The sequence below is a fragment of the Gracilinanus agilis genome, chromosome 4, assembly GCF_016433145.1.
Source record: "Gracilinanus agilis isolate LMUSP501 chromosome 4, AgileGrace, whole genome shotgun sequence".
In the NCBI taxonomy this organism is placed as follows: domain Eukaryota; kingdom Metazoa; phylum Chordata; class Mammalia; order Didelphimorphia; family Didelphidae; genus Gracilinanus; species Gracilinanus agilis.
Genome location: NC_058133.1, coordinates 98,077,525 through 98,101,798, shown reverse-complemented (window position 1 = coordinate 98,101,798; position 24,274 = coordinate 98,077,525). Strand labels below are relative to the sequence as shown.

General features: G+C 39.2%; 1 protein-coding gene across 1 annotated transcript in view; it reads right to left on the bottom strand.

Annotated features, from left to right (window-relative positions):
- CRB1 (crumbs cell polarity complex component 1) overlaps positions 1 to 24,274 on the bottom strand; it is a 189,528-nt gene that overhangs the window by 63,561 nt on the left and 101,693 nt on the right. The window contains exons 6-7 of the mRNA XM_044674912.1: positions 14,345 to 15,301; positions 1,942 to 2,489 (exon numbers count right to left, since the gene is read on the bottom strand). Of these exons, the coding sequence (XP_044530847.1) occupies positions 1,942 to 2,489; positions 14,345 to 15,301 (1,505 nt within the window). The remainder of the gene's footprint in view (positions 1 to 1,941; positions 2,490 to 14,344; positions 15,302 to 24,274) is intronic.

The following is a 24,274-nucleotide window of genomic DNA, read 5'->3' as shown; positions in this document are numbered from 1 at the left end:
GGGGAGGGGGAATGTTAAGCTTCGGGAACCCGCTTCTTTGTTGTTGTTGTGGTTCCTCCGTGGGGAGAGAACTCCCTGGTATGGTGACTCCGTATTTCAGAGTTTCCTGGAGCTCCGCCACATGAACTGACTCGCCCGCCATCACAAAGCTAGTCAGAAGCAGGACGAAAACCCAGATTTTCCTGATCTCACCCCATCCTTCATGTACTTGTATAGTTAGAACGACCTTGTACCTTTAAAACTACATCACCCAGAATGCTTTTCCCTGTCGTTTACGTTTGCGTGGTGAGGTGGTTTCGGTTTCTCCTCCCCCTCATTCTTTTTTTCCACTTGAGTGGTATAAGTGAGCACCCTCTAGATTTTACAACAAACCTTATAAATATTAAACTTGGAGATATTGTATATTACTTTTTAAAATCTACATATTACTACCCTACGCTGCTTCTTCTCTTCAGGAACATGGAACTGGAAAAAGAAAAGAGCATTTTTATCTAGTTAATATTTTATGACAATTGCAGTAATAGAAGTAAGCGAGCTACTTTCATAGCTGATTTTCTTAGAAATGTACCTTTCTGGCGCGTGACGTTAATTAAATCTATAAAACGGCCATAAGAGCTTGAGAAATAAATCCTTTATACTGTCTTTCAAAGGAAGTGTGCTGCAGTAGAAAAATGTCCACTTTGAGCCTCCGACACATACTAGTTGTGTGATCATGGACGAGTCATTTACCTCAGCATTCCAGGCACTTCACTGTTAATTGCAGGGAAGTTACTAACCGGAATTAGTAGGGGTTTCTTCATCTGTAAATTTCTCTTGTTAATGCAATCATGAGTCTATTCCTATTCCCTATCCAGGGTTGGCATGAGCTAAGCCCAGGGTCCAAATACAACTGACTATTTGTTTCTGCATGGTCAGGGTGCGAAGAATGACTTGAAATTTTAAATACTAAATACTTTAAATACCAAATCTTCAAATACTAAAACTTTATTTAAAAATGCAAAAATATATTTTAAAAAATTCTTAGCTGGCTTGCTACAAAAAGAGGTGGATTGGATTTGGCTTATTGTTTGCTGACTCCTGTTGTAGATTTTAAAATTAATATGCAAAAGCTAAGTATTATATTTTATAAAGTTTTATTAATAATAAACTAACATAAAAAACTAGAGTGAAAAGGTGCTAAACTAACTCAGCCCAGCTCATGAAGAAGAGAGCAAAAGAGAAAGAGAGAGGCAGAGCCTCAGAACTTATAAAAAACGTGACCACCTAATGTGGAGAGATTTAAAGGAATTTTGGGAAATACAAAGGGACTTCTGAGGGATAAAGTCTAAGGTATAAAATTCTAATTAATACACTGTCAAGGCAGTGGGGTTGTTTCTGTTTTTTTTTTTTTCAGTTTCTTTTACACTTTGTTTTTGTGGCCTATCAGGATATGTGATTCCTGCATGGTCTTAATAAGTTTAAAATTAATATATTTGCTCCATAGAGAGTTTTCTGAATTCCTTAATTCTCTCCAGTTACCTTGAACTAATTTGTTGTTGATCACTAAAAGGCAGTTGCTTGAAAAAGTATCTCACAGCTTGGGCTTTGCCAATGATGTGTTTATAGCATCCTTGATAGAGAGACACTTCACAAAGCAGCATCAAAATGGATGGAAGAGCTGGGTGGCGCCATGGAGAGAGCGCTGGGCTTGGAGTCAGGGTGACTTCACTTCCTACGTTCAAATCTGGCTGTTGGTATTTCCTAGCTATACGATCCTAGAAAAGTCTCTTAACCCTAATTGCCTCAGTTTCCTCATCTGAAAAATGAGCTGGAGAAGGAAATGGCAAACCACTCTAGTTTCTTTGCCAAGAAGACCCTAAATGGGGTCACAAAGTAGGGAATGACTGAAACAACGGAACAACGGCATACCAAGAGGTGTCTCCAATGGAATATCCATCCTACCTTGCAAAGGTTGTCCCCAGTGCAGCCAGGGGTCACGTTGACAAGAGTCTGATTGAGGGTGGAATTTCCTTTTGTGATGGGGAAGAACTCCAATTTCTGGCTATTTAGTCTTATATCCTGGATACATCCTTTGAAGTACCCACCCCAGACTTCGGTTCCCTTTTTGTCTGGCAGGCCTCCAACGTAGAGAATGTCGCCATTTTGAATTTTCCATGTGGAAGTGGAAAGGGATCCTAGGTTTTGGGAGGATTGATAGAGTTCGATTTTATTTGGTATCATTTTCAAAGATATTAAGTGAATGTTTCCATCATTTAGAAGGGATCTTCCTAGTAACTTGGGAGAACTTGGAGCCAATACTGCCACTCTTCCGTGTTCTAGCCAGACACTGAGGTATTGGAAAGTACTGTTCTTTAAGGCCAGGAGAAAGCCAAAGGATCTGCGGGTTCGGACAAACATGGAGAGGGTGACAATCTCCTCCGGGGTGTTGTCAAGTCTGAAGAGAGCATATCCTGTGGAGTCATCCTGTCCAAATCGGCCAGGTGTATACTCTTTAGAAATTTGGAGGCAATGCAGATGGGGGAAGAGAAACAACAAAGAAATATGTTAGGAGCAACAGGTAAGAAAAGACTGGACAGGAGAAGAAATCAAGAGTTGATAGTGAGGTGGTACAGTGGCTAGAATACCAAGTGTGGAATTGAGAAAGATTTGAAATCAAATCTGGATTCATGCTCTAGCCATGTAGCCTTGGGCAAGTCACTTTGCCTCAGTTTCCCTCACCCGAAAATATGGAGATAATAATAGCACTTACCTCCTGGGATGGTTGTGAGGATCAAATGAGATGATATTTTTTAAAGCACTTTGCAAACCATAAAGCACTATGTGAATACCAGCTATTCTATTATTTCATCACTATTACAATATGTAATTGACTTTTAAAAATCCTTATCTTTCATCTTAGAATCAATGCTGTATTTTGGTTCCAAGGCAGAAGAATGATAAGGGCTAAACAATGGGGGCTAAGTGACTTGCCCAGGGTCACATTGCTAGGAGGTGTGTGAGGGCAGATTAAACCCAGGACTTTGTGTCTCTAGAACCCTAGTGCAAATACTAATAATATGGAAATAGGTCTTGATCAATGACACATGTAAAACCCAATAGAATTGCTCTTTGGCTACGAGAGGGAGTTTGGAGGAGGGGAGGGAAAGAATATGACTCATGGAACCATGGAAAAATATTCTAAATCAAATAAATAAACTTTTTTTTTTAAAAAAGCGACTGAGCCATTTACTTGGCCCTCATAACTGACTTTTATTTTTTATTTTTTTTACTCAAAAATTTTTATTTAATTAATTTTGAATATTTTTCCATGGTTCCATGATTCATATTCTTTCCCTCCCCTCCTTCCACCCCTCTCCAGTAGGCAACGGGCAATTCCCCTGGGTTTTACATGTGTCATTGATCAAGACCTATTTCCATATTATTGATATTTGCACTAGGGTGATCGCTTAAGAGTCTGCATCCTCAATAATATCCCCATCAAACCATGTGATCAAGCAGTTGTTTTTCTTTTGTGTTTCTGCTCCCACAGTTCTTTCTCTGGATGTGGATAGCCATCACTGCCTTTTAAAAGAACTAATACTGTTTTTAGAAAGGCAGCATGTCATAGAGGAGCTGGTTTAAGAGAGGGAAAGACCAGAATTCAAATGCAGCCTCTAACATATACTGGCTCTGGGAAATGCTCCTAACTTTCAGTGCTTGAGGCAGTTCTTAATCCTGGGGCAGTACTGATCTGCATTGTCAGGAGAGGTTTCTTTCTCAAGTATTCTTGATGCAAATGAAATTACAGGTAAATTCTAAAATAACATTAATATCATGAATCTTAAAATGGAAGGAAGGTAAAAGAACATCTAGTCCACCTCCCTCCTCTTTTACATATTGGAAAACTGAAGACCAGGATGGTGACATGTGGCCTGATCAAAGATCAAACAACTAGTAGGTGGCAGAGGCAGGATTCAAATCCAGGTCTTCTAACTTCAAATGCAATTTTTGTTTTCCATTATAGGAAATTAGATGGCAAAGTAATGGATGGAGCACTGGACTCAGAGTCAAAAAGATCTGAGTTCAAATTCTACCACCAATATTTATTGACTATGTGACCCAAGAAAACTCCTTTTATCTCTCTTTGTCTGAGTATCTATAAAGACATTGGACCTGATGACCTCTGAGGTTCTCACTCCAAAGTTAATATTGATACTATGTTCCGCCATCTTTCATCCCAATGATAGATTAATTGGATGGCAACTCGTCCATAGAGGACTTGAGTCCCATGAAGTCTTTGGGGTCTTGAATACAATGAAGGACTCTTTATTGCCTTCTCATGTGGTAGAGCAGAAAATCTCAATGGACTTCCAGATCAGAGGAGCTGCCATTTAGCAGTGGGACAATGGACAGGTGAAGGATGCTTTCTGGGCTTCAGTTTTCTTGTGTGCAAAATGGGGATAATTACAGGGAGGCAGCTTTACTCGGTGGTTGTAAGGAAAGTATGTGTCCATCTTCAAGTACTCTTTACTTGTGAGCTTTCGTCCCTAGCGATTTCTCCTTGCTTTAGGAATTTAGTCAGAGCTAACCTGTAAATAGACTTTAAGGTTTGCCGAGTACTTTGCATACAGCCCAAAATTTGATTCTCACAATAATCCTTTGAAGTAGGTAAGACTATCAAATCCATTTTACAGATGAGAAAGTGAAGTCCAGAGTCTGAGTGACTTCCCTAGGATCACCTAGCTAGTAAGTCCGGTGCTATACATTATATCAACCTGGCTGAATCTTTTTTTTAAATCAAGAATTTCATTGTCAGCAGTTTGTTGCAGCCCTGGGGTCATAGCAGAGAAGATCTCTGTTTAGTAGGAGGCTAACTTTAAGGAAGACCCACATAAAATGATAAGAAACAGTGAGACGTCACCTTGGTTGTAGCCATAATTGGGGGAAGGAGAAAGGATAAAAAAAAGGAATTGGAAGTCACTGGGTGTGTGTATATATATATATATGATTCTATGAGCTATGGGCCTTATTCTGAGCAATCTATTTCTATAACATCTAATTCACTATCCAAATGAACCAGAATTTACTTAAGGGAAATCTGAGATAAACCAGATTTCAACAAAATCTGTTTAAAAATCTGTAGAAGATTCAGCCATTTGTAAACTGCTAATTTTCCATTTTGTTTCAAGATGGCAAAGTTAAAAAATAAATCTTACTTAAGACACACATTGGTGACTAGTCAGTTATGTGCTAAATTTGATTTAAAAAACAGCAAATTCCTCGGGAAGTCGTAGTAAAACAAATAGAAACTGAAAAACTTAAAAGGCAAATGTGTACATCTAAGTTTCTTCATGATGTTCTCTTACTGCCTCTTCCATTGTGCTATTTTAAAGGCATAGCTATTCTTAAATTTTCATAATTGAAAACTAATTTTAAAAATCAAGACATTCAAGTATGAATGAGGGCAAAACTAAGCTACCAGACTTTATCCACTTGACTTTCTTCAGAAATATAGAATAAATGGGCAGCAGGGTAGCTCAGTGGATTGAGAGCCAGTTCTAGAGATGGGAGGTCCTGGGTTCAAACATGACCTCAGACACCTCCTAGCTGTGTGACCCTGGGCAAGTCACTTATCCCCCATTGCCTAGTCTTTACCACTCTTCTGCCTTAGAATCAATATGGTATTAATTCTAAGAAAGAAGGTAAGGATTAAAAAAAAACGATATAGAATGATTTTTTTGCTTATTCCTGATACCTGTAATGCCCTCTTCTTTCCCACTTATTCCTGCTTAATTTTTACTTATCCCTTAAGACCCAGCTTACCTTCCACCCTGAAGCCTTTCTGTGACTCCTGGCCAAAAGTAGTTCTTAAACATCATGCAGCATTTCGAACATGTGTTCCTCCCCGTTGTACATAGGTGTCATATCTAGCCTATTTAATTTTAATTTAATTTAATTTAGATGCTCCATGAGGGCAGGAACTGTCTTATCCAAGTACCGGTTATTTCATGAGATCGTGGGTTAAGAGCTAAATGGGATCTTAAAGGTCATTTAGTTCAACTTTTCCTTTATAGTTGGGTAAACGAAGGCCACAAGAATTAATTTTCCTAATGTTCTCTATCCCCTACCACAGTGCTTCTACAGTAGACCTTTTATAAATGTTAAACTGAATTGCATTTTTAAAAAAAGTTAAATTTATGCCCATTTTTTTTTAAATCGAGGAAATCTCTTCTACTTTAGTCAAAATTTGGACAAAGGTTTCCATCCGTTTTCTTATTGCTGAGCTACGGTAAACCTGCTCAGGCCGTCAGCTGGTTTTGCAAACCAGCTGCCTAAAAGGCTCCTTTTCCCGAGCGCTGGCTTTATTTTCTACTGGGCGAAGGCATTTTGAATCTGCATTTGGAGACCACCTGCTTGAGGCAACCGCGGGAAGCTTTCAAAGCATATTGTTAGATGAAATAACCTCTTTGAGAAGGGCAACAGCTCCGAATGCATTGCGGGATTTTTAGAGGTGAGAATATCCTTATTAAGACAAGTTGGCTCTCGAGGCTTCGGGGATTTGTGGGTCGGCGCAGAAAGCCTCCACCTCCGGGGTGGCAGGGGTCCTCCGCCCTCCCCTTCCCGTGCCTGGAGCACCACTTTCCAGAGACAGATTGGAAGAGAGACCAGGCAGCGGCTCTTTTTTCTTAGGGAGCTTCTTCCCCCATCAGCTCCTCTACAGGGAATCCGCGGCTGTCTGTATGGGCTCCTGGGTGAGGAACCAGAAGACCTCCGTGTAGCCCGTCAGCCCTGAACGCTGCACGGAGTTCTCCCAGGACTCGTGCCTTTGGGCCGAGACACGGATGTTCCATGTAAAAATGCAAATGATCCCCAGAAAGGCTAAGACATTCAGCCGTGCTGCAACATTAACCCTTTAGTTTGAATTGGATAAAAAGGCTGGGGATACCAAAAAAGGCAAAAGATGCCCCAGACTCTGCTCACAAAGAGTAGGGATTCAATGAGCCAATTGCCCCACAGACACGAGGCCCCTAGAACTGGTATGTTTGAATGATGAAAGGGTACAAAAAAGGGGCAACCTATGGAAAACTATGGAACCTCAGGTGGATGGAAGAACTCCACTGAGAGAGTTTCTGGACAAGCAAGTGAATACCCTGACCCTGAGAAGCTAGCGGCAGCTTCCAAAAGAGAGGAAGATGCACACATTTAGGGTGTGTGTGTGTGTGTGTGTGTGTGTGTGTGTGTGTGTGTGTGTGTGTGTGTGTGTGTGTTTCTGAGGCTTGTCCTAGAACAGAGGTCTAGAGAGACGGAGTGTATTTTTCAAAGACCATGGATAGAGACAAAGCTGGCACCGTGTCTGAGTCTGAACTCAAGGCTCTTTCCTGGCTGCCTTTCCCACCCCAGTGATTGAATATCAGGAAGATTCAGGAATCTCAGATATGTCATCTGAAAAATTCTCTCAAGCTATTCTTAAAAAATAGTCCCCCACAGAGATCTTGATGCCCAAATTGGGTTAGTAATGGCTCCATAGAGTCTAAAACGCCTTCAAAACAGAAAATGTTGAAAATTAAAAAGAAAAATGATTAAGTTTATTAACAAATCTCAGGGCATAAAACAGTGATAATCTGCTAAAGAGATCACTGTGTTTTTAAGAAACTTTCCAGGACTCAAAAACGTTTCAGGCCACATCTTCACTAATAACTGTGATGTTGCCTAGAAGAGAAGGCAGTGATTGTAATTGAGAGCCCGAGTGAATTCCTCAGAAGTGGTCCTACTTAAACATTGCCAGTCAAAAGTCAGGCATTATAGTAAACTACAGAATCCTTTCCCAGGATGGGTAGAATGGTTCTTTTGTTTTTGCTTTGGTTCTTAACACTTTACCATTATTATTATTATTATTACCCTTAACTTCTGTGTATTGGCTCCTAGGTGGAAGAGTGGGCAATGGGGGTCAAGTGACTTGCCCAGGGTCACACAGCTGGGAAGTGTCTGAGGCCGAATTTGAACCTAGGACCTCCCATCTCTAGGCCTGACCCTCAATCCACTGAGCTACCCAGCTGCCCCTTTACCTTTTGTTTTTAAATTTTGAATTAATAGTAAGCATTGGCTCCAAGGGAGAAGAACAATTGGGGTTAAGTGACTTGCCCAGGGTCACACAGCTGGGAAGTATCTGAGGTCAAATTTGAAGCCAGGAAACCCTGGCTCTCTACCCACTGTGCTGCCCCAGAGTAGTTGGATTTTAAGCTCTATATTTTCTGGCATTAGAGCTATCCTACCAATTCTTTTCTTTCCTTAGAATGTTAGATGTTGCAATTTAAAGCAATTTTTGTGTAAGCAAAACACTGTTAGAGAAATATGTGGGCTTCTAAATGCAGAATAAATGTGTTAATGCAGTGTTAAATGAAGCACACTTCATAAAGGATTCTGTGACTAGATTTAAGTAATTTTTCTGACGTGTTATTGAACTTGTGATCACCACATGTGAAGCACAAAATACTGTTATAGTTTCAGTTGAAACTCCTAGGATATCTTTATGACATTGACCCACCATCTACCTGACCCATCCCCCAAGTCAGTTTCACATTAATCTTGTAATCCTGATTCCTAAGCTTTTTAGATTTTTTATTTTTGCAAAGTAACTTAGTTTGAGTATAATTTTGAGAATAATTTCAAAATTTTGGACCTTTGATCTAAGCACTTAATTTGTACATCTTATAGAGTTAACAACCATCCTGCTGATTATTGAAATTAATTAGCGAAAGTGGCCAATAATTTTTGTGCAGAATTTCCGTGAACTATTGAATGGCATGCTTAAAGGCCATTGGTGAAAAGACACAGGATTTGAAATCAGAGGACTTTGGTTTGAACCCCCATGATGCCACTTTCATCTATACAATTCACCCGATCCCTCAGGGGCCTCAGTTTCCCCATCCATAAAACAAGGAAACTTGACTAGGTGGCCTCAAGGATTCCTTCCAACTTTAAATCTCCAATTAACAAGCCCATCCCATTACTTCGAAAACTTTAAAGAATGCTGATTGTGTCAGTGTGGGTGCTCACTCCCCACAAAGAGCACAATACAAGCTCCCTATGCCTTGCTGGACTTTCGGAACTGCTAAAGCTCAAGTCATTCCCTTTAAGTTGATCAATCTGCCTCCCCACCCTTGGTTAAACTAATCTGTGGCCGACAGACATGGCATCTATTTGGGGCCTTTATTTGAAGCCTTTCTAACCTGGTAGGAGCTACTAGAGATGTCACCCTACTGGCACACTCTTTTTGAAGGCAGAATCACCTCCATGCTCTGGTGAAACCAACTTTTGAGGGGAACTTGCTAATTTCCACTATCATCAAATCAGAGAATTCTGCCTTCATTGAGATTTTTTTTCACTTAATGGTTTGCTTATTTGTCTTCAGGGGTCTCCAGCTCTGCAAAAGACAGGGGAGTGCTAGAGTCAGCTTGAACCAGTTAGAGAGAGCTGTTTGTTAAATATTCCATGTGAGCATTTGTACCTTCGAAATCAGCAAATGCCAGAAATCAGGGATTTATTTTCTGTTGCGTTGATTGTCTATACATAAGAAAGTGATGGAGAAAATTTAATAATGCAGATTCAATTTAGAAGTATATGCTGCTCTATTGGGGATGCTGTTGTTAAACATTTATCAGCACCACAGTAAATGTATGCCATTGTGTGTTTTAGAATTTGTACCCTGGGGACTTCATTTCCCCTCATTTTTTACTCTTCCTGGGGTTCCCTTGTCACGCATCCCGGTGTTGCATCCCAGCATAGGTTTGTTTATAAATTTGCTGAAACCCACGCTGAGGGGGCTTTTTTTATGAGCCTTTGGCTCAAGTGTGGTAGGCTGCTGGGTCTCTGGCTCTTTGCTCTGCTCTCTCCCCTTTTCTTTCTCACTTTGTTGTTATTAAATCCTATAAATTTAAATTCTTGGAGTATTCATTCATTTTTTGTCTCACACGATCATTACACGATTTATAGTTATAATTATAATAACAATTATCTATATTGCTTTAAGGTTTGTTATATCATCTGATGCTCACAGCCCTATAAGGTAGGTGCTGTAATCATACCTAGCTTCAGAGAGGAGGAAAGTGACATTTCTAATGTCACGGAGTAAGCAGGATTTGAACTCAGATTTTTCAAAAGCCATTAGAATGACAGTATTGGCATAAATAATAACATAATCATTTATAATATACTTAAAATTTTGAATTCCCCTTCCTTATAATCATATTATTTATTTTCTAATCATTTATGAATCTCTTCTATGATCTACACCTGTATTGGCTCAATACATGCAACCACATTAAAACATTCAATTGTTCACTCTTTTCTCTTTCTGACATCAGCTGACTCTGATGGAAGGAATTATTTCCTGTGTCAAAGCACTGTTTGTTCTAAGTGAAAAGGGAGACAGAAAAACCAGCTTCTATCCAGTATGACTTAAACTCTAGAGAGAGGGGGAAGGTCAAGGAATAGCTGCTGGGTAAGTCTAGGAAGAGAAGGTACAGTCTTGCCTTTAGTGGGAAGAGACACTGGCAAATGAGGGCTATTGATCAAGGTCAGGAAAGCACCCTTCCCTTCACTACCCCAAATAAGAGATCCATAATTACTTCACCATTGGACTATTTAGGGTAAAACGCTTTGTAAAACTTAAAGATCAAATTAAAATGCTACTTATCATCATCATCATCATCATCATCATCATCATCATCATCATCATCATCATCATCATCATCATCATTTGGAGTCAGATGACAGGTTCAAATTCACTTCTCCAGACTGATGTTCCTCATCTACAAAATGATGGGATTGGACTAAACAATCTGAAGCATTCCTTCCAGCCCTAAATCCTATGAGTCTATGTTAAAAAGTTATCATTAAATAACTCTAGAGAGCTGGACACCCTCCACCTCCTCTTCCTCCTAGCATTTTAGCACTTTAAGGTTTGTCAAGCACTTTACAAAAAGTATCTTATTTTATCCTCACAACAACCCTGGGAAATAGGTGCAATTATTATCTTCATTTTAGAAATGAGGGAAATGAGACATCCAGAGGTTAGGTGACTTACCCTGGGTCTCCCAGATAGCATGCATAAAAGGTCAAATTTGAACTTGGATCTCCCTGACTCCAGGCCCATGGCTCTATCCATAGTACCACCTTAATACTTGGACATAACTTTTGCTAAAGACCTTGATGATTAAGTGAAACCTTGTCAAAATAGTTCTAGGGATGCTATTTTTTAGTCATCCAATTCAAAGTCCCCATTTCTAGGCTATTATTCCTTTAGGATGTGTTTTTGTTTGGAAGGCAGTCTCTCTGGACAGATTAATCTATAAAGGAAGTGGTTTCTTCATCCAGGGTGTTGTATACATTGGGCTAGATGATTCCTGTGGTCCTTTCCACCTGAAGGAATCTATGATTCTGATGAGGTTCTACTTTCTTCTAACTTTAGTTAACCAGTAGTATATACCCTATTTTTAAATTGGCCATTCTGGATGCCAAAAATATCTAAGTAGAAAGAGGTCTATGATCCAAGAGAGTGAGCCTCTAACACTGGGTTATTAAATACTGAGATACATCAATGGAGATAATTTTTTGGACGTTTGTATTTCCTAGAATCCCTCAAATCATATACACTGTAAACAGATATCTTCTTGGTAACTTATTAAGTTCTCTCTAGAGAAACATTTTCTACTCATTAATCAGTCAACTGACAAGTACTTATTAATCATCTATTATGTGCCAGACAACATCCATAAAATAAGTTATTTGGCCTTTATTGGATTAGCAAGTTAAACTAGAGTTTAGGAGTTTGCTGGCTTATATTTAAAAATCAATGAGTAGACAAGAATCCTTATGGGAAACTGTTAGAACCAAAATTTTAATTTGAGGGTTTCTACTGCATTGAAATATTTGCCTGGTGGCTTTTGTCTATGTATTAAAAAGTGGTATGTGTGTGATAAGTGAAGATGGAAGAGTGAGGGATTCTCTCTCTCTCTCTCTCTCTCTCTCTCTCTCTCACACACACACACACACATACACACACACACACACACACACACACACCCCACACACAAAATCTCCACCAACCTAATGTTAAAGTGTGGATCTGTCGGCAAAGTCAGTGATGGGAACAAACTATGTGCTGATTCCTGGAAGATAATTTTCAGTAATAATGACATACATAAAATATTTTAATTTTATAACTGACTAGTTTTTCTTTCTCTATTTGCATGTTAAAAGAGGTTATATGTAGAAATACATATATGTCTTTAAATTTTAAATGACACTTTTCAGGAAGAAAAGGGTTTTTATTTTCAATGTCCTTTTGAGGGGGGGGGAAGAGATCTCTATTAAGCAACCTTGAATTTTTCAAAACAGTTAAAAGAGAGAAGATTTTGATTGGTGTGGGAATTACAGAATGCTATAGGAAATTAAGGTTGAGGAAACATGTTGTGAACATATAGCCTGGTACCAAAAGTTTCTATTTCTCTCACTTAAAAAGAAAACAAATATTAGAAATAAAATTATAGGCCACTGAACCAAGTATCCCTTGAACCTACTTTTCTTGGGTAGTTAGCATCAGCATGGCCAATATTAACCTCATGGGTCACCACGTCTGGAAGCTGATCAAAATAAGTCAACATCTGTTTGTTATTTTGAATATGTAGTGAAAATATTGCCTAGTGTCAATTAAATACTTGGCAGCAACTTTTCTTCAAAAAGAAGGAAACATTGCTTAGCGTCCCCCTAACCAGAGTGTTTCTTCTCCTCATCCTTTAAAAAAATCCCACATATTACAACTGCCATTCCATTTAAAATATTGCACAGATCTAGAATCCTTCCCTCACAATGAAACAGCGCCATGATTTGTAAAGAATATTGAGGTCGGGGGGTGGGGGTGGGGGAGAAAGAAACTTGAATAGTTTCTAATAATTCTTAACCATTCTTAACTCATAAGGTAATATTGTTAGAAGGTTATGCTGGCCATGGATGGTTTTAATTTCAATTCTTATAAAGGAGAAACACATATTTCCCAGATGTTGTTCTACATGCCACGTTGCTTTCAAACCTTGGGATAAATTACCGCTAAAACTTCAAAGCAATCTACTACAATTAAGTTTCAGGCTTTGTCACTGCATCATAATCGGGCTAATGCTAATAATAATGTTCATAGTGAAAATAATGTATTTTTTGCTATCAGCGGCAGTCACTGAAATGATCCTCACCCCACTTCCGCACAGTGACCTCTGATTTCAGTGGCCCAAGGAAGCCCCTCTGTGACTGGGAATTTATTTGTAACTGAGAATCTTAGAGCATCACCCAGGGTATGGGAGATTTAGTAGTTGCCCCTGGCCCTATATCTAGTCATCTTCAGAGGCAAGCCTTTTTTTTTTTTTAATTTTTTTTAAACCCTTAAATTCTGTGCATTGGCTCCTAGGTGGAAGAGTGGTAAGGGTGGGCATTGGGGGTCAAGTGACTTGCCCAGGATCACACAGCTGGGAAGTGTCTAAGGTCGGATTTGAACCTAGGACCTCCGGTCTCTAGGCCTGATTCTCAATCTACTGAGCAACCCAGCTGCCCCAGAGGCAAGCCTTCTTAACTTCAGGGCCAACCTTCTATCTATGATGCACATGCCCTCTACAGAGATGTCAAGAGGTAAAGATTTTGAAATCTATTTCAAAAGGGAAAAAGAAAACAAACAAAAAAAAGTTTCTTAGGTCTTGCTGAGAGATAAGACTGTGGCTTTTTTCTTTTTTTCCTTTTGAGCCACCGGGTCCAACGGTTTAGCAATGTCTCTCTGATATACTCTGTAAATAAACCCTTGGGAAAGTCAAATGGCTTTAGAAAAGTTATTCTGAAGCTCCTGCACAGTGCCTGGCACCTAGAAAGTATGAAACGAATGTTTGCCGACTTGACTCCATCACTTGAGGAGCATTAAAATGAAACAGGAAGGAGAGTCTGTCTGCATTCATGAAGACCCCTCCTCTAAAGAGCATTTCTATGTCAGTTTAGACTTGCCGTCAATTCCTGATCTCTAGCAAATGATTAAAGTTTAATGGCATTTCCCAAACACCAAGATGAAAGTGCCACATGAGTCAGAGCTATTGGCTTATTTTAACATCTCTGCGTGAGTGAAGCCCTGACTTCCTACGGATGCAACTTGAAAATAATTAATGCGCACCGCTACTGTCTCCTTTTTTTCTCACCAGTGGGCAATCAGCAACCAAGGTCCCGAGGGGTCCTTCATTAAGTTTTCCTAGCCAGCGGTGGTGGCAGGCAGGTTGCTGTGGCCCCAGCTCTGCCTCGAGGCTTACCCCTGTGCGGGCGCCCCAAACGTTCTTACCTCGCAGACAGTTCAGCCCTTCGTAAGGTCGGTAGCAATCGCACTGGTAACTAAGCCACAGGTTGACACAACGGCCCCTGTTTTGACAGGGATGGTTTTCACACCAGTATTTTCTATCGCAGCCCGCTTTGACGTTGAACGATGAGCCTGAGGAGATGTTCTCGGGAGTAATGAGATTCAAGTCTATTTCCACGTCTTGGAGACAGCCTACAAATGAAGGTGCGGAATGCACATTATAGATGTTAAGCAGAGGGGCGCCGTCATTCGTCTTCCCTCCTGGAAAACCGCCCAAAAACGTGTTCTGAAATGCAAGCATGGCTTGGTCACTATCCACTGGAGATGGAGTTTTATTGACGCATTTCTCTACACAGGCGTTGTCCCGCAAGGTCAGCGTGACAGCTTCTGCCAGGGTCACCTCCACCGAATGCCATTCTCCATCGCTGACGTTATGGGAAATGTGCAGCGACACCTTGGATTGGTTATTGACTTGCATGGACAGGCGGACGTAGCCATTCCACAACTCGAGTTTTACGTGGGTGTCTTTATCGCCTCGGAGGAGCAGAAGAGCAGATGGCTGTACCGTCTGAAAACTAAGGGCTATGCTCGAGAGAGAATCCTTGACTGGCCCTGGAGTACTAGTGATCCACAGGAAACTATTCCCTTCAAAGGAAAGGGTAGTAACAATGTCACACAGTGACCCAGAATAGCCGGCTGGGCAGAGGCAGCTGAATTCATGTTGGCCATTTTGAATGTAAGGGATGCAGATCCCATCGTTCTGACATTTGTTCTGGGTACAGCCCAGAAATATTTCACGGCAGTCCACTCCCCCATACACTATCCCCTGATAGTCTTTAGGTGGACAGTGACACGTGTAATTCCCGGGAATGTTCTCGCATGTCCCACCATTTCGACAAGGGTTTGAGGAGCATTCGTCAATGTCATCTTCACAGCGGCTTCCTGTTAAATGGTAAAAGATATTATGAATAAGTAGACATTAGGTCAGAAATTCAGATTTCACTTAAGTATGAAGACTTCACGATGTTTACTTAAATCAAGTCCACAAGCATTTATTAAATTCCTACTGTGTGCTGGGCATTGTACTAAACACTGGGGATACAATGGAAATCAAAACCAGTCCCCACCCTGACGGAGATTACAATCTAAGGGGACGACAATATGCAAGCAACTATGTACAAACAAGATATATGCAGGGAAAACTGTAGATAATCTGAGAGAGAAGGCTTTAGCAAAAAAATGAACTTATTTTGAAGTTACTGTTTAGAAATGACTTATTTTTAGATTTCATAGCAGAAAACTGATTGCTTTAAGGAGAAATGGAGGTCAATATCAGTCACAGAATCAATCAACAAGTATTTATTAAGTGCCAGACTTGTCCTAGGCTCTGGGAATACTAAGAAAGGCAAACTGGCCCTCTTCTCCAAAAGCTCACATATTAATGGGGGAGACAGCATCGGTAAACCAGTATACCCAAGACACATACAGACTAGGTAACAAATCACCTTAGAGGGGATGGCAGGAGCAGATCAGATATGGGAAGACCTCCTAAGGAAGTAGTGCTTGAGCTGAGTTTTTAAAAGAGCCAGGGACCCAGAATTAGAAGTCTGGATGGAGAGCCTGCCAGCAATGGGAAAGAGCCAATGCAATGGCAGGGAAATGGAAGATGGACTTTGCAAGTAGTACAATATGGTAGAGTTCATGAAGGGTTATAAAATAAAAGAAACTTGCAAAGGAAGGAGGGAGCTGGGTTGTGAATCTTGAAGGTACCAAAACCTCAAATTCTAAGTCACAGACATGGAAAAAACCCCTTTAATATCTAATCTAACCCAATTCTGATCTCCTCAATACTATTAATAAATGGTCCTCAGATTCTGCTTGAAGACCTCTGTCTGATAAGGGGGAAAGTAAACCTTTGGGACAGGTCTGTTTTTTTTGTTGTTGTTGTTGTTGTTGCTGTATCCTTGACACTTAGAACAGTGTCTAAAACAAAGTAGATTTTTAATAACTTGATGAAATTAATAAAATTGATTGTTTTCTGAAGTTTATCATTCTGCTTTTGTATCACTCTCAGTGTTTTTATATTTTTCCTTATATGAAGCAAAAGCATATTTTATGCAGTTTGCACATTGTCCTTATTTCTGCCTTCTGGGGTTGAGCAGAAGAACAATTCTGAAGATATTCATTCATCCATGAAACATTTATTAATATTTATTACATTTAATGTAATGTGATAGGTCCTAGAGGAGCTACAAAGGATTAATAAGATAGGGACTCTGAATGCCAGAAGTTTGTTTTTTTTTTAATGGCATCTATTCATGTCCTATGGTATCTCAGGGGCTTAGACTTACTGCTCTGAAATCATACCACATAGACATTTTATCCTCCAAGTCTGATACCACAGGGATTAGCCTCTAATGTCAGATGAAGAATAGTACTTCAGATATGGAAAACGGGAGGAATCCTGTTTTAGCAGTGATTTGTCTTGAATATACCCCATTTGTTTTTCTGCCTCAGTCTAGTGACTGGTATCTGTGCATCCAAACTCTAACCAGGAAGTTATTTTCAAGAAAAGAGATCAGATGATCAATGCAAGAGATAATACAGTCAAGAGTCAAGCTGGAGAGATGTAGACTCAGGGAGTCAAATAGAGATGTGATAACCAGTGTGGGGAGGATCAGAGTGAGAACACTAAAGAAGTATAAAGACATCAGGTCCCAGAAGTATGCAAGACATAAGTTGATGATCTCCTAACTATAAGTGAAGGTGAAGGTATACCTCTCCATGCTCCATGTTATTTAGGGAAAATGGAGTGCTCCTAGAAGAAAAACAAGTGAGGTTTCAGTAAGAAAAATAAGGGGGATCAGAGGAAAAAGGAAAGTGAGAAGCTGCTGAAAATCAAGTTTACCATTTTGCCTAGTGCCAGTTCTGATTTAGCAAGACTAAGTCATGCTGCTTGAGTAAATATCTCCACACTTTTGAGAGGTGGTAGGAGAAGAAGGGAACAGAATACTGATTTTGGAGACTGGAAAATCTGTGTTTGAATCCTTTAATTAATCCTTTTCCTTGTTGTGTGACAATGGGCGCATTTAACTATCCAGCCTCAATGTCTTCATATGTAAAATGTTGATAATTAAACCTTTACTACTTTTCTCTTGGGCTAAAAAAATATATATCCGTAAAGTTGTCTTCAAGCTTTAAAGTGTTTTATGTCTCACTTATTATTATTCTTCCCCAGTTGCAACACTCAGCTCCTATTGATAGATTAATGGCTGGAACAGTTAGTTGTGGGAAAGATTCTCATTTGTCCTTTTAATTGAACTGTCATTGGCCACTCCAGATACCAAGCAAAAAGATGATGTCTAGCTAGGAAACTATATTGGGTTCAATCTTTTTTTTTTTTTTAATGCAGAGAGAAATGTTGAAACAAAAGACCTCTTACCACAAGTGTTTATGAGTTTTTTGTTTGAAGTTCAAATGAACAAATATGATTAGCAACATCACTAATAATCCTTCAGTTCTTCAATAAAACAAGTCATCTATGAATATTTTATGTCTATTTTGGCTCTGTGAATATACCTCCTGACATAATGAAACTCAATATAACTCTGGATCTGCAAGAAGATGAGTCATTTTTACTCAAATAGATTCTGGGACCAGAATGTGAATAAATAAGTGGTTATAATGGCCAACGCTACTTGGCTTTTTCATCAGAATCATTCACAGTGCCTGTTCAGAGGAGGGTTCTTTAATCAGTGGCAGAGGAATCCCTCATCAGGGTGCTTTAGATAGAATTCCTTCTTCTGAATGTATTGGATCTATAAAAGCTCATCAAATGCAAACTGGAAATCACAGAATCATAGGAACTCCACAGCTATCTTGGACCATCCATACCTGAAAACGCATCCCCAAGGCAACATATCTGAGAAGGTATACAACTTCTATGGAGGATCTCCAGGGAGAGGGAAACCACAGCCTTTTGAAGAAGCTCATTCTAGTTTTTGATTACTCTAGTTAGGAGGTTTCTCTTTGCATCAAGACTAAACATTCCTCTTTTCAACTTCCATGCATTTTTTTCTGGTTTTACCTCCTGAGGCCAACGAGAACATCATGATCCTTACAAATCAATTCAAGTTACATATCATAAATTATGTTCAAGAGAAGAGAGTTAATTATAGATTCAAGAAAGAACTAGCTTTTCCTAACAAGAGTCAAGCTACAGAGAGGAGGTAACTCTGGAAGTTCAACTTAGTAACTTTTTCAGCAGAGATGTTATTTATGCCCAATGGAGATTAATGTGAGGAGACCAGAAAGGTGGAGAAGACATCAGAATTTAGAAATATGGAGGATGAGTTGCTTGGTTACACATGTTCCTGATATACATAAATATATATGTATATGTACATATATGCTTCACCAAATGAATATTTTGTAAGTTAATGCTCATTTTTCCTCCAGATGCTATGTAGATTTGCTGTGGAATGAATGAAGAGACATTTATTGAATTCTTACAAAAGCAAAGGTATTCTCTGACTTCAAGAAACTTACACTGTAATAGGGAGAGACAGACCACACAGGTGTAGAAGCAGAGACCAAGGAAGAGTATTTTGGTCTGAAAAGTTAAAAAGCAACAGTAAGTAGGACCATAGTGAAGTACACTAACACAACACATCTAGGAATCTTATGATTTCAGGGCTGGAAAGAGGAATAAGAGCAGAGGAAATGTTATACCTGTAAAGGCAAGATAGTTGGGGAAACCTGTCAAGGAGATGGCCAGAGAGTAAGGAATCAAGTGAAGCACAGATACAATTCTCCTGAAATAGTGGCCCCAAAGAGGCAGTCCACTAGTCAGGATACTCATCAAGGTGGAAGTTCTAGGGAGGAAAGGATTAGAATCTCAAGAATCTCTGAGGTCAGTTACCATGTGGATGGCATTTCATAGAGATTCTGGGTTGGCTGGGGAGCAGAGAAATATTTTGTAGCTACTCTTGTTATTTTTGCCATCTGTAAAATGTCTTTGCTTTGAGCTAATTGTATCTACTAGCTATTAAAGGTAAGGTCACTGATGAAGTTTAATGAGGTACACTTTTTTAACCCTTACCTACTTACAATACTGTGTATTGGTTCTAAGGCAGAAGAGCAGTAAGAGCTAAGCAATGGGGGTTAAGTGACTTGCCCAGGGTCACACAGCTAGGAAGTGTCTGAGGCCAAATTTGAACCCAGGACTTCCCAGATCTAGACCTAGCTGTCAATCCACTGAGCCACCCAGCTGCCCTCCATGAAGCATAGTTTTAGGAGCGTGGATTCACAGAGAAACCTTGAAATTGGCAGCAATCCCCTCTGGAGACACAGTCTGTAAACTTGTGAGTTCAAGTTGTGTAGGTGGACCAAAAAGTGTGCTATGCCAAGATCCTTTCTTGCATTTTGTTTTTCAGATGAACTTCTGTGTATTCCAACTGTTATTCTTCTTACTTTATTATAGGCATTTTCTATGGTACCAAGCTTGGTGATTATACTTAGGCAGTTTTTACCCCTCACTTTTCCTTTTTAGCTTATTGCCTCTGATTAGATTTTTAAGACACCAAGAAAAAGAATTCTTACTCAACCTTTATTAGTAGGACCTATTCCTGGCCTAGAGCCTGCCATTCCTCCATTTTAGGCTGTGATCCAGATATCCAAATTCTGGTCTCTGACATCATCTTTTTGGCTGGCTTTTCACTTTCTAAATCATTTTTTCCCCTTTTCCTTTAATTAGCAGCAGTGAGGAAAACACTATCTGTGCCATTATGGTCCTCAGTTGCTTGCTTCAATCTCTGTAATCTTTAGTGCTTCTTTCCATATTTCATTGGTGGTATGCTTTGTTCTCTTATGAGCACCAGATTTAAGGAGTAATCACTCATTTTATACATTTTGGGAGGTACTTTGTTATACATGTGATAACAGACTTCTCTTTTATTGTTATCAGGTCAATAGATGGTTGGCGTGAGTAGGAATTTACTAACTAATCCTATTCTTCTCTTCTTCCTCTGATCCCTAGTGGAAGATCCCTCATCTGACAACTTCTGTGGCTCATCTTTATCATTTCTTGCTAGAGAAGCAACTTCTTGATCCTCTGAGTGTTTATCAATCACCTTTCTTTTCAAGAAGGCTCACTATTTTGTCTTTTTAGATTGCAATCAACATCTTCCCTACAAAGACTTCATATAGTTTTTTTCACACTGGTGGAATATCCAATGTTAGGTATAAGATGGACTTCTTTTAATTTAGGAGACACCAGGAAAGCATTATAATTCTTATACTACAACATATATATTATTCTCATCTATTTTCTATTCATTCCATTATTGCATCATAGAATTGGGATTAGAAAAGATTTTAGGGCCTGCTCAGCTTCAGCAATATTAAGTGACTTGCTCTTGGTCACACAGGTAGTTGAGTATTGTAATAGGTATAGTTTAAAAGCAGATTTGTTTGTAATCATGTTAGGAAAAGCCTTTGCTAGAAGTCATGGACATTCTGAATGGAATGCAGGGGGTAGAGAGGAAGTGCTGGGCAACTGACCCACTGCCGTGCTGTGAGGGTTCAGAGCAGAAGTGCAATCTGCAGTCCCTGATTCCCTGGGATCTTGGAGAGTGGTGAAGGCTGAAAAGGCAGAAGACATCAATCCTGCAAGTCAACTCTGAGTAGGGAAGTGGCCTGTGACCCGGTGGACACCTTGCAGACTTCACTCCCTACCTGGTTACTTTGGATCATCAGCTGTGGAGGAGTTGGTTCCTGGCATCCTGAAAACATCTCTGGAACAGTTGTGAGACCCCAAAAACCAAGCCCTCTTCCTCAGGTCCTTAGCCAAGCTGTCAAAACCTGGCAGTAGCCAGGTTGGCTAGGGATCTTACCCCTTTTGACTCCAGTCCTAGTGTTAGTCATAGTTTTACCCAACCCCCTTTCCAATCCCCTCATATTATAATTAAACTGTTTCCCTGTGTGGTTTTTAGTAATTTAAAGTCCTCGTTGTGTGTATATAATAATCTGAAGCCATTCCAGGCTGGGTGGGGCAGAGTGACAGTCAGGCTTAACTGCCATGTCTGTCAATGGTCATTCCCTTTATAGTTAAACCTGGTTCCCTGGCTTGTAAAGTCTTACCCATTGTCCCTTCCTGTCTCCTATCCACCCCACTGAGCCCACATTTAATATTTAAGTCAACTTCCCTGGTTTTCCCCATAATAGTTTCAGAGGTAGAATTTGAACTAAGGACCCCTAAGTCTCTTTCCCACTGTACTAAGCAGTAGGAAAGTCAAATTCTATCAGACTGACATTTTCTGATTCACATGATATTTTAACAATATTCCCCAAAAGAATTTTCCTAAAAAGCAGTCATAGTCTTTATTGTTTTAATTATATATTTTGTGTGAGGATTTCAGTATGAGAAGTCTGCATCTTATCCAGATGGTCCTACTGAGAATCAGCATAATTTCTTCAATGTTATACAAAGTTATCTTGAAAATGCTGAATTTGAGGAAAATTTTAGAAGCAGATTTTTGCAATTAATTTCATGGAAAATCTTCTTAGGTCAGCATCTTCTGTGTCATTTATGATATATATGAGCTTTTTCTATTTAAAAAATCTAGTATTTTAAATTAGAATGACTCTATGATAGCTATGGGATGTACCTTATTAATAGTCTCTTACAATCCTTTGGCCTAGGAAGGACAGAACAAGTATGACTAACAGGAAATTGATAGCCCAACTGAGTAGGGAAATTTTCATGGAGCTTCTAGCTTCTCTGATGAGTTCAAGACATTAGATCCAAATGAACTGCATCCTAGAGCATATAAGGAACTGACTGATGAAATTCAGAGCCATGGTCAATGACCTTTGAAAGACTGTAATGAATTATCACAGCTCCACAGAATTGGAAAAGGGCAAAACTTTCCCGATTTTTAAGGGAAGAAAATGGAGTATGGAAACTTCAGGTTACTGGGATTAACTTTGATTCCTGACAAAATTCTAGAATGTTTAATATGAAATGGTGAATGAACACCTGGAAAAGAAAGTAGTAATCACAAAGAGCCAGTATTGTATGAAGACCATGGCATTCCACACGAACACTATTTCCTTATTGTTGGATGGTGTGTGTAAACTGGCAGATCAAGGAATGCTTCACATGGAGCCTGCCTAGATTTTTATAACTTTGCAAAGTTTCTCCCATGCTACTTGTGGGAATAGATGGCCAAACAATCAGACAATTAGATTTTGAAAATGTTAAATGGGTAGAAGGAAAGAATAATGATTAATGGCTCAGTGTCATATTGGGTGGAATTTTCTAATGAAATGCCCTAAGGAATTGTACTTGGATTTAAACTATTCATATTATTATCACTGATTTGAATAAAGGTAGGGCTGACATTTATGAGGAATAGTTAACATATTGGAAGACAGTCAGGATGAAGGCTATCTAGAGACTAAAACACTGGGCCAAATCAAATAAAGATGAATTTAAATAGGCATATAAGTAAAGCTATATGTGGGGATTCAAAAAAATTTGGGGTCCACCTTTTGGGAATGTTATTGAAAAGCTAGAGAGCATTCAGAGGAAAGGAAGCAAGTAGATTATAGACCTTGAAATGATGCTGCATGAGGGCTGATTGAAATAACTGAGGATGTTTAACATGGTGAAGAGAAGATTTAGAAGAATATAACTGTCTTCAAGTATTGAAGTGCTGTTAATTGGAAGACAGATCAGATTTGCTCTTCTTGGTCCCAGAGGAGAGTGTCGGAAGCAAGGAGTGGAAATTACAAAGAGACAAATTTGGACTTGATTAAAGGAAAAATATTGTCTCAATTAGAGCTGTTCTAAATAGAACATACTACTAAAAAAATAGCAACTTCACCCTTAAAGGATGCACCTCATAAGTTCTTCATCTCAATCAAAGGATAAAACATCCCTTGTCACGTATTCTGTAGAAGGAATTCTTGTTCAAGTATAAGGCAAGATAGTTCCTAGGATCAGAAGAGACCAATTTGTGATTTTGTAAACTTTTGGTAAAGCTATAGCTCTTTTTTTTAGTACTTAATAACAGTAATCCCATTTATTTTTAAAAATTTATTTATTTAATTATATAATTTAGAATATTTTTCCATGGTTACATGATTCATGTTCTTTCCCTCCCACCTCCCATAGCCAATTAGTAATTCCACTGGATTTTACATGTATCATTGATCAAGATCTATTTCCATATTATTAATATTTGCAATAGAGTGATCATTTAGAGCAGTGGTTCCCAAACTTTTTTGGCCTGCAGTCCCCTTTCCAGAAAAAATATTACTTAGTGCCCCTTGGAAATTATGAAACTATTTATTGAACTCAGAATAGAATGTAATACAAAAAAAGTGTGGCCATCACCGCCTTCCTGGATTGCTGCAGCACCCACCAGGGGGCGGTAGTGCCCACTTTGGGAATCACTGATTTAGAGTCTAGATCCCCAATAATATCCCCACCGAACCATGTGATCAAGCAAATGCTTTTCTTCTGTATAAAGTTATAGCTTTCTATAAATGAGATGAGCATATGTAAAAATGTAGGGAACAGTGAGAAATATGTCTAGATATAATTGTTAATGTAGATACTAGGGAGGCTGGTCATGACATAGTAGTAACAAGGATATCAATAGTCACTCAGCAATTCATGGAAGAAAATCACTGGGAATGAGGTGGGGAACAACAGTTTTCATGATGCCAGATATTTACACCCTGAAGCACTGACTATGAGTTATATAAAAAAAAAGATTTGAGAATGTAATTCAAGGAGATAAATAGAACCAAGACTTTGTTGGGTTGCTAACTAGGATAAAGAAGTGGAAAAGTATACCTTGTTCAAAAGAAACAGATAATTACATATATATATATATATATATATAT